The sequence below is a fragment of the Salvelinus namaycush genome, chromosome 27 (genome assembly GCF_016432855.1).
Source record: "Salvelinus namaycush isolate Seneca chromosome 27, SaNama_1.0, whole genome shotgun sequence".
In the NCBI taxonomy this organism is placed as follows: domain Eukaryota; kingdom Metazoa; phylum Chordata; class Actinopteri; order Salmoniformes; family Salmonidae; genus Salvelinus; species Salvelinus namaycush.
Window position 1 is genome coordinate 3,593,164 of NC_052333.1, and position 11,603 is coordinate 3,604,766.

The 11,603-nt window shown below is 45.2% G+C and overlaps 1 protein-coding gene across 1 annotated transcript in view; it reads left to right on the forward strand.

The window, feature by feature from the left end:
- Positions 1–516: 516 nt before the first annotated feature.
- LOC120022480 (phosphatidylinositol-3-phosphatase SAC1-A) overlaps positions 517–11,603 on the forward strand; it is a 37,602-nt gene continuing 26,515 nt past the window's right edge. The window contains exons 1-4 of the mRNA XM_038966400.1: positions 517–603; positions 5,223–5,320; positions 5,664–5,738; positions 6,368–6,495. Coding sequence (XP_038822328.1) covers positions 575–603; positions 5,223–5,320; positions 5,664–5,738; positions 6,368–6,495 — 330 coding nt within the window. The 5' untranslated portion in view covers positions 517–574. The remainder of the gene's footprint in view (positions 604–5,222; positions 5,321–5,663; positions 5,739–6,367; positions 6,496–11,603) is intronic.

Below are 11,603 nucleotides of genomic sequence, written 5' to 3' on the forward strand. Positions count from 1 at the left end.
TTACAGGGTGTGTTAAGTGTTGGTGTCCCATCCTTTCAGGCTGTTGGACTAAATAGATTTAAATAGTGGAGTATGGTATTTATTTATTTTATGTTTATTTTTTGTGAGTGTAGCGTTAGATAGTAGGGTATTTTGTTATATTTATTTATAGTTATTCTTTTTCAAGCAAAGTATTTTTTTTAAACTTTATTTTAGTAAATACTTTATTAACACTTTTTTCCCCTAAAAACTACATTGTTGGTTAAGGTCTTGTAAATAAGCATTTCACTGTATTCAGCGCATGGTGACAAATAAAATGTGATTTGATTTGAGTTATAGTCTAGTCTAGTAGGTGGCGGCAATGCAACATTTATTAGATGCCAACCGCCGTTAAACCTCATCGAAGAAGAAGGATTTAGAAACGTGGAGCTCATGTAGTAAACCGTGATTGACCACACACTCCAGCACTGTAGGTGGCGGCATGCTTCTTAAACGTTTGTTTCCGGACCGCCATATGTCATAGATGAAGCAGAAGAAGAAGAAGAAGCAGAAGAAGTAGAAGAAGAAGCAGCTCAGATCGCAATAAGAAGTGAAGATGGCGATAGCCTACGAGAGGTTCAATTTGTAAGTATTGTGCTTCACTTTTAAATGTATTTAAAAGACACCAATCAAGTATAAGCAATATCAAGTCGACGTTTTCAACTGCAGAGATGTACAATGGACATTTGTCATGATCTTGTCATGATTGTCAAAAGTCAGGTTGTCATTAGCTAGCTTACTTAGCTGGCTGAATGTTAGCTAAGTCAACAATCCCTTCAAATGTTAAATGCATTCAAGTGAGAAGTTGTGGGTGGGAGAGTTACTCATAAATATACATTTTTGGGGGTGGTTAAACGTAGTTATACCTTATCCCAACACTTTCTTACTAAAGCATACTACCAGAAGTGAACTGTCAGGCTCAGGACAGTTGGCTCACAGTGGTAAGGCACCAAGTTCTTGACATCTATTGCCATTTGCGGTGTAAGTTTGGGCGCAAAACAAATCTTTGAAATGTGGACTCGCATTTATTGCGTAATTCTGTTGGGAAGAAAAGTGCAATCATCACCTTGAAAATGAAGATTAGGGGCTCAATTCAATCCAACCCGCATTGCAGTATTTTCCGAATAGCACTGTTTTCAATGGTCAAATGAACTCAGATTGTTCTTGGGTACTGTATTAAAAACTTACAACCACTATCAGGGCGACCCTTCTCACAGGTATGCTTTCACTTTTTCAGAATTAGAAGTGTGGGCACAGGATGAATATTATAAATAAAGGTAAAATGTATATATATATATCTGCCCCCAACATGTTCTCAGAGCATTTCATATTATTCTGTACGTAAATCCGAGACGCTCCATTTAGTTTGGTACATCATGTTACATTTTGTATGGTATATATTAATTTGTGAACGTTACGAATTACAATGTGTATGATATGTTAGGGGCGGCAGGAAGTCTAGCTCTTAAGAGCGTTGGACCAGTAACCAAAAGTTCACTGGTTCAAATCCCGAGCCGCTTAGGTGAAAAAATATTTTGATGTGCCCTTGAGCAAGGCACTTAGCCCTAATTGCTCATTTATGTTGCTCTGAATAAGAGCGTCAGCTAACTGACATAAATTACGTTACGAATTCCAATTTGTTGTTGCTAACAGCTTGCTGGGTTAAGGTTAGTAGTTAGGTTGAAGGGTTAGCTAACATCCTAAGTAGTTGCGAAGTAGCTAAAAAGTAAATAGTTGCAAAGTTACTAAAGTTGTCCGGGATGAGATTTGAACACGCAACCTTTGTGTTGCTTGATGTTCGCGTTATACGCCTACCAATCCACCGTGACCAACCACCCTCCTTTCGGGTTTTACCTTAAGTAACATTCTGTCTTATGTAACCATACTAAATGTAACACATCATACTAATTCGAGTGGCCTGGATTTACGTTAATCCATTTTTTAAATTGTATTTTATATTTCACCCTTATTTAAAACCAGGTAGGCCAGTTGAGAACAAGTTCTCATTTACAACTGTGACCTGGCCAAGATAGACACAAACAACACAGTTACACATGGGGTAAACAAACGTACAGTCAATAATACAATAGAAAAATCTATATACAGTGTGTGCAAATGTAGTAAGATTAGGGCGGTAAGGCAATAAATAGGCCATAGTGGTGAAATAATTACAATTTAGAAATTAAACACTGGAGTGATTGATGTGCAGAAGATGAATGTGCAAGTAGAGATACTGGGGTGCAAAGGAGCAAAACAAATGTATAACAATATGGGGATGAGGAAGTTGGGTGGGCAATTTACAGATGGGCTATGTACAGGTGCTCTGACAGCTGATGTTTAAAGTTAGTGAGGGAGATATAAGTCTCCAGCTTCAGTGATTTTTGCAGTTCGTTCCAGTCATTGGCAGCAGAGAACTGGAAGGAAAGGCGGCCAAAGTAGGAATTGGCTTTGGGGATGACCAGTGAAATATACCTACTGGAGCACGTGCTATGGTGACCAGTGAGTTGCGTTAAGGCGGGGCTTTACATAGCAAAGATTTATAGATGACCTGGAGCCAGTGGGTTTGGTGATGAATATGAGCGAGGGCCAGTCAGCGAGAGCATACAGGTCGCAGTGGTGGGTAGTATATGGGGCTTTGGTGACAAGATGGATGGCACTGTGATAGACTACATCCAATTTGCTGAGTAGAGTGTTGGAGGCTATTTTGTAAATGACATCACCGAAGTCAAGGATCGGTAGGATAGTCAGTTACGAGGGTATGTTTGGCAGCATGAGTGAAGGATGTTTTTTGTTTTTTTTGCGAAATAGGAAGCCGTTCTAGATAAAATTTTGGATTGGAGATGCAAAATGTGATTCTGGAAGGAGGGTCGCCATAGGGTGCCATAGGGTGGCGCACAATTGGCCCAGCGTCGTCCGGGTTTGGCCGGTGTAGGACGTCATTGTAAATAAGAATTTGTTCTTAACGTTTTTTGCCTAGTTAAATAAAGGTTAAAATATATATGTGTGTGTATTGGGATGAAGTTTGAGCTCCCCACCTATTACAGCCCAATCCTTACTTCAGAAGGAACCTCCTAACCAATGAAAAAGACCACTGCCACCTCTGCATGCGTAGCAACCTCCTCTTGGGTCACCCGTTGGTGAACAACAACCCAGAGTCAGTAGGTGTAATTCAAACGAAAAACACACAATATGGAGTTGTTGTTGTTATGCCAGCAGTATGTCCTGTTGTCCCCTGACTTTCCTGTGGCATGAGAATGTGTTGACATGTTGTGACGACCATAGGCGTCTAACAATAAGGATTTAGTCAGGCAGCCATTTGTCTTCACCTGAAGCTGCTCGGCCAGAGAAGTGTATTATGGCACTCTAGGGCTCCGTAGTAACGCTTGTCCACTTGCCCGGAGCAATTCAAAATTATTGCCGGGACAAGCAGATTATAGATTAAAATGTCCCAATGGACAACAATTAAGCTATTCCCATCAGAATTGTACCAGTGTTCTAAGGATGCGATGTGTTACACACTTGCCTCCCAATCTCTGCAGAGCCCATTGGAGTGTAATTATTGTAGGCCTGCTTTGACAGACACGAGCGGTCTTTTTAAACATGCAGTCAGTCACAAGATGAGATTTAAAGTGAGCCTAGCTGCGTGTGCACATTTTTGTTGCTACGGTATTCATTGTTAGTGAGTTATTTGCCCTGTTAAAGCTCATTTTTGGTCAGCAATGAAAAGTCCTGGAAAAGTCATAGTGTGGGCAGCTGCCAGGGGAGAGAGAGAGTGCGCAAGAGAGCGAGGCTTTCATACCATGTCATGTGTCTTTTCTGTCAGGTTGAGACTGGTCTACTACAATTGCTTTAATGTATTATTATTCTCATTAATATTGTTGTTGCTGTTAATGGTAATCCCATGTCCACTACTACTATTATTATTATTATTGCTGTTGGTCCCACCATTTGTGTTATATGTGTACTTTGACAATGTAAGTCATTTTAACTTGATATGTCAATTAAGTCAATTGAATTGAGAGGAGAGAGTGCAAAAGAGAGAGAAGAGACATTTGCGCAACAGGTAAAGTACTGATATAGCCTACAAGACTAACTAGATAACCATCCAACCTACACAATATGTATTGAATTGGCTAACTCGCTAGTTAACTATAGTATTCCGTTATTAGCATGTATTAATCTCATGTCCTAAAATACCTTTCCGCCCGCTCTTTGTGTAGGCCATAATCGCATCTCGCTACGACCTCGATAACATCTGATTTTAAATGTGTATGCAACCAATAAAATGTGATTTGATTGGCCGACACACAGTTGATACAGGTGTGCAGTTGAAGAAACTGATGATGAATACTCCAGGTGTAAAACTGTCTCTCAAGCGCTCCTAATTGGCTAGGATTCTCCTCTATTCTATACTGGTCATGAAATTCTGACAACAACAACAAAATAGGCTATTCTAAATTAGGCTAATTGACAAGTAGCCTAACTCCTATGCTGTCAATACATCCCTGACTTGAACACGGACTATTTTAACCTTACAAATAGATCACCATCTAAGTTAGCTAACTCGCCCACCTTACCCATTTAATCCCTGGTTCATAGAGTAAGGTGAATTAATGTTTTGAAGACATAAAGACTATTCGGTGGTAATTGTTGTGTTGAAAGGGGGGCCAACCCTCCTCCTGGAGAGTCCAGGAGAGATACTGGGGGGATGGATGCAGGCTTTTGCTCCAGCCCTGCTCGAACACACCACATTGTAAAATAAAATAAAAAAATCAGCTGCTCAACAGGACCTTGATAAACTGACTGTGGATCAAAAGCCTGCAGGCCCAGTAGCTCTCCAGATGAGGGGCTGACGGAACACATGTTTTTATACCATAGCCTATCGGTGCAGTAATCTTACGTTGTGGGTGGTGGTTAAGTGCATCGCTCAAGTCCACTACGGCACAGTTGTCATTATCTACATTTTATTGTCTGCCTTGTATAAATCTCAGGATTATTGTCTCATCGCTGTAATGTGCTGCATCTCAAGTGGCAGATAGCCTTTCTGTATCATTGTGTTCCCTGATTGCTTTTCATGTCACTGGATGTTCTCTGTGACATGCTCCGGGGTGACCCAAGATCAGCATCGTAGGGAAACTTCACCCTACAACACAACATACATGAACCACTCCATTATTTTTCTACCCACCCCCCCCCCCCCACAGGCACACTAGCCCAGAGAAGTTCTACATTGAGGCCTGTGATGATGGGGCCGATGCAGTCCTGGCCATCGACAGGGTGTCCAATGAGATGACCCTGACTGGTAAGACTCCGTGCACAACCGTTGTGAAACGTTTTGTAACGGGAAAACAAAAACAAGCATTTGTTATTGGATGAATTCAGGTAGGTTCCCAGAGAGGCTTTATAGCTTCCTGATGGAGTAACTGAAGTGTGTAAGTTGTGAATAATTAATGTGGTTTTAAAACCTACAACTGCATAAAATGCTGGCAAAGTTTCTGCCCACCACTCTGTGTAGTGCAGAAAACATATCTAGGTTTACAACTGAAGACAAAATTTGCCTGGCCTACTCATGTGGATCGGTACAGGAGCTGGCTGTGTGTTAACCATTGTGATTATAGTGTTTGTCCTCCATCTTGTTTCTTTAGGGAAGAAAGATGTTCCTCCGTCAGCCAACACCAGGCCCATCTGTGGCATCATGGGAACCGTCCGCTTGGTGGCAGGTAGGTCCACAGCCTGACCCAACACTGGACTGGTCCTTGTCACAGGATGTAGGCCTACCACTCGATGCGTCCCAACAATATCTCCTTTCTCCTGAAGTGTGGAATCGTTCACTGAGTCCTGCAAATCTAAAAGCATTGGGATTGGTTTATGCACGGGCTAGAGCAGGGGTGTCAAACATACGGCCTGCGGGAGGTTTGAGTAAAACAATAAACAAACTATGTGAATAAATGATAACAAACCTACATTCATACAGTTTATTGGCTTTATTATCTTTCTCGCTAATAATCACAGAGATGAAAGCTAGACCGTCATGGAGCATCAAATACCAAAAGTACAGATATGTTGTGGAGCCCGAGTGACTTTCAGATCAGTGAAGGGAATTGAACAAGTGCATACTTGGGGAGAAAGGAGAGATGATTTGTACATAACCCCTATCGTGTCCTTCAGGATGTACCCCTGTCTTTCAGATCAGTCAAGGGAATTGAACAAGTGCATACTTGGGGAGAAAGGAGAGATGATTTGTACATAACCCCTATCGTGTCCTTCAGGATGTACCCCTGTACCTAACACACGTTACTGTTTTATACGTTGTGCTGACATGTTCACTGGGGTTTCCCCTTTTTCACAGGGATGTACCTGATTGTCATTACCAAGAAGAGGAACGTGGGCAGCCTCCTGGGCCACGCTGTGTGGAAGGCAGTGGATTTTGACATCATTTCCTACAAAAAGACTGTGCTTCACCTCACCGAGGACCAGGTGACAAACAAACACACTCATACACTTTTGGGATATAAAAAAATAAATATGTTTTACACTACAGACTACAGTTGGAAACAGAGGTGGAGACAGTCAAATGTGAGAACAGTAGGAAGAGTGGATGTGGGGATTGAACCCAGTCTCTGGCGGGGAATGTGATGAGAGAACAGTAGGAAGAGTGGATGTGGGGATTGAACCCAGTCTCTGGTGGGGAATGTGATGAGAGAACAGTAGGAAGAGTGGATGTGGGGATTGAACCCAGTCTCTGGCGGGGAATGTGATGAGAGAACAGTAGGAAGAGTGGATGTGGGGATTGAACCCAGTCTCTGGTGGGGAATGTGATGAGAGAACAGTAGGAAGAGTGGATGTGGGGTTTGAACCCAGTCTCTGGTGGGGAATGTGATGAGAGAACAGTAGGAAGAGTGGATGTGGGGATTGAACCCAGTCTCTGGTGGGGAATGTGATGAGAGAACAGTAGGAAGAGTGGATGTGGGGATTGAACCCAGTCTCTGGTGGGGAATGTGATGAGAGAACAGTAGGAAGAGTGGATGTGGGGATTAAACCCAGTCTCTGGTGGGGAATGTGATGAGAGAAGAGTGGATGTGGGGATTGAACCCAGTCTCTGGTGGGGAATGTGATGAGAGAACAGTAGGAAGAGTGGATGTGGGGATTGAACCCAGTCTCTGGTGGGGAATGTGATGAGAGAACAGTAGGAAGAGTGGATGTGGGGATTGAACCCAGTCTCTGGTGGGGAATGTGATGAGAGAACAGTAGGAAGAGTGGATGTGGGGATTGAAACCAGTCTCTGGTGGGGAATGTGATGAGAGAACAGTAGGAAGAGTGGATGTGGGGATTAAACCCAGTCTCTGGTGGGGAATGTGATGAGAGAAGAGTGGATGTGGGGATTGAACCCAGTCTCTGGTGGGGAATGTGATGAGAGAACAGTAGGAAGAGTGGATGTGGGGATTGAACCCAGTCTCTGGTGGGGAATGTGATGAGAGGACAGTAGGAAGAGTGGATGTGGGGATTGAACCCAATTCCTGGCGGGGAATGTGATGAGAGAACAGTAGGAAGAGTGGATGTGGGGATTGAACCCAGTCTCTGGTGGGGAATGTGATGAGAGAACAGTAGGAAGAGTGGATGTGGGGATTGAACCCAGTCTCTGGTGGGGAATGTGATGAGAGAACAGTAGGAAGAGTGGATGTGGGGATTGAACCCAGTCTCTGGTGGGGAATGTGATGAGAGAACAGTAGGAAGAGTGGATGTGGGGATTGAAACCAGTCTCTGGTGGGGAATGTGATGAGAGAACAGTAGGAAGAGTGGATGTGGGGATTAAACCCAGTCTCTGGTGGGGAATGTGATGAGAGAAGAGTGGATGTGGGGATTGAACCCAGTCTCTGGTGGGGAATGTGATGAGAGAACAGTAGGAAGAGTGGATGTGGGGATTGAACCCAGTCTCTGGTGGGGAATGTGATGAGAGGACAGTAGGAAGAGTGGATGTGGGGATTGAACCCAATTCCTGGCGGGGAATGTGATGAGAGAACAGTAGGAAGAGTGGATGTGGGGATTGAACCCAGTCTCTGGTGGGGAATGTGATGAGAGAACAGTAGGAAGAGTGTATGTGGGGATTAAACCCAGTCTCTGGTGGGGAATGTGATGAGAGAACATTAGGAAGAGTGGATGTGGGGATTGAACCCAGTCTCTGGTGGGGAATGTGATGAGAGAACAGTAGGAAGAGTGGATGTGGGTATTAAACCCAGTCTCTGGTGGGGAATGTGATGAGAGAACAGTAGGAAGAGTGGATGTGGGGATTAAACCCAGTCTCTGGTGGGGAATGTGATGAGAGAACAGTAGGAAGAGTGGATGTGGGGATTGAACCCAGATCCTGGCGGGGAATGTGATGAGAGAACAGTAGGAAGAGTGGATGTGGGTATTAAACCCAGTCTCTGGTGGGGAATGTGATGAGAGAACAGTAGGAAGAGTGGATGTGGGGATTGAACCCAGATCCTGGCAGGGAATGTGATGAGAGAACAGTAGGAAGAGTGGATGTGGGGATTAAACACAGTCTCTGGTGGGGAATGTGATGAGAGAACAGTAGGAAGAGTGGATGTGGGGATTGAACCCAGTCTCTGGTGGGGAATGTGATGAGAGAACAGTAGGAAGAGTGGATGTGGGGATTGAACCCAGTCTCTGGTGGGGAATGTGATGAGAGAACAGTAGGAAGAGTGGATGTGGGGATTAAACCCAGTCTCTGGTGGGGAATGTGACCAGCCGGGAGCGTTGCCACTTGACAACGGGTTCTCCACTGGGGGGGTATTCTTAGAGGTTTTACACTCCCTATTCTAATACTCAACCCAGTCTGCTGGTTCTGGTTCAACCTCTTCCTGGTTACAGTAGCTATGGTACAGCTAACACAGTAGTGTTGAACTAGAGGACCTAGAGGACCTGTAACTATGGTACAGCTAACAGACAGTAGTGTTGAACTAGAGGACCTAGTTACAGTAGCTATGGTACAGATAACAGACAGTAGTGTTGAACTAGAGGACCTAGTTACAGTAACTATGGTACAGATAACAGACAGTAGTGTTGAACTAGAGGACCTAGTTACAGTAACTATGGTACAGATAACAGACAGTAGTGTTGAACTAGAGGACCTAGTTACAGTAACTATGGTACAGATAACAGACAGTAGTGTTGAACTAGAGGACCTAGTTACAGTAACTATGGTACAGATAACAGACAGTAGTGTCAAATCCAATGTTAGGTAAATTCCAAGAATTCAATTCCCAATTCGATATTATCTCCAACAATTCCCAAAATTCCAATTTGAATTCAATTCCTTCAGGCGTTCAGTCTGATCATGTGACTGCCTGGCTAAACTGGAAATATACCAATTTGTTAAAATGATTTAAAAACAAATCCTCTAGTCAATGTTTGATACTAAGTGCTTTACTGTAACTGGGAAATGTGCAAAAGTAGTGCACTATAAATGGAATAGGGTGCCATTTGGGACTCAAGTCATTGTAACTGAGCCCAGGGCGTTTAGAGCTGCACCACGGTCAGAACAACGCTGGCTAACAGCACGGCTGACTAAAGGTCACAGTGAATTGCCTTTTTATTGTGGAAAACGGAAGTTGTCACACTCTTTACTTGATACGTAAAAAGAAAGACATTTTCTTATTAGAATTAGCAGTGACATTTTTTTGGTCTAAATGCTTCAAGTGTTTAATACTGTTCGTGGTTCAGCGGGTGTCGGGGGTTCAGCGGGTGTCGGGGGTTTAGCGGGTGTCGGGGGTTTAGCGGGTGTCGGGGGTTTAGCGGGTGTCGGGGGTTTAGCGGGTGTCGGGGGTTTAGCGGGTGTCGGGGGTTTAGCGGGTGTCGGGGGTTTAGCGGGTGTCGGGGGTTCAGCGGGTGTCGGGGGTTCAGCGGGTGTCGGGGGTTTAGCGGGTGTCGGGGGTTCAGTGTAAATTCACTTGGTGTTAGAAACCATGTATCATTTCAAATGGCTCCCTATTTCCTATACAGTGACCAGCCCAAAGGTAGTGCACTACCAAGGGAATAGGGAACCGTTTGGGACACGAGGCTTGAATTGAATGTTTTTGGCCGTCAGTCATCCAGAGAGAGAGAGGGACTACATTCATTGGCAAAAACAGGGAAATAAAGTGCTGACATAATGCAGGGAAGCAGCTGCAGCCTCGTAGGGGGGGGGGGGGACGGGGGCGAGGAGGTAAGCAGCTGCAGCCTCGTAGGGAGGGGGGGGGAGGAGGTAAGCAGCTGCAGCCTCGTAGGGAGGGGGGGGGGGGGGGGGCGAGGAGGTAAGCAGCTGCAGCCTCGTAGGGAGGGGGGGGGGGGGGGGGGGGCGAGGAGGGAAGCAGCTGCAGCCTCGTGGGGGGGGGGGGGGGGGCGAGGAGGTAAGCAGCTGCAGCCTCGTAGGGAGGGGGGGGGGGGGGGGGGAGAGGAGGTAAGCAGCTGCAGCCTCGTAGGGAGGGGGGGGGCGAGGAGGTAAGTAGCTGCAGCCTCGTAGGGAGGGGGGGGGGGGCGAGGAGGTAAGCATCTGCAGCCTCGTAGGGAGGGGGGGGGGGGGGGGGGGCGAGGAGGGAAGCAGCTGCAGCCTCGTAGGGAGGGGGGGCGAGGAGGTAAAGGGTAAATCTCATTTGTTTTTTGTTTAATTCCTTGCACCCTCTCTCGTCTTCAGAACACGTTGGAGAAGACATGAGTTTTAAGGGGTAATGTCACAAGTACAGTGAAATGCCTTAATCGCAAACTCAAAACACAACAATGCAATAATTAATAACAATGTATTACTAGAAAAAAATAACACTAGAAATAAGATTTGGAAATATGAACTCGACAAAGTAAGAAAGAATACTATATATAGGACATATTTAAGTCAGTTCCAATACCATATTTACATGTGCAGGGATACTGGAGTGATGGAGGTAGATATGTATAGGGGGAAGGGAACAGGGATACTGGAGTGATGGAGGTAGATCTGTATAGGGGGAAGGGAACAGGAGTGATGGAGGTAGATCTGTATAGGGGGAAGGGAACAGGGATACTGGAGTGATGGAGGTAGATATGTATAGGGGGAAGGAGACAGGGATACTGGAGTGATGGAGGTAGATATGTATAGGGGTAAGGAGACAGGGATACTGGAGTGATGGAGGTAGATATGTATAGGGGGAAGGGAACAGGGATACTGGAGTGATGGAGGTAGATATGTATAGGGGGAAGGGAACAGGGATACTGGAGTGATGGAGGTAGATATGTATAGGGGGAAGGGAACAGGGATACTGGAGTGATGGAGGTAGATCTGTATAGGGGGAAGGGAACTGGAGTGATGGAGGTAGATCTGTATAGGGGGAAGGGGGAACGGGATACGGGTAGTAGAGTTGATGGAGGTAGATATGTATAGGGGGAAGGGAACAGGGATACTGGAGTGATGGAGGTAGATATGTATAGGGGGAAGGGAACAGGGGTGATGGAGGGATGGAGGTAGATATGTATAGGGGGGAAGGGAACAGGGGATACTGGAGTGATGGAGGTAGATATGTATAGGGGGCGAAGGGAACAGGGATACTGGAGTGATGGAGGTAGATATGTATAGG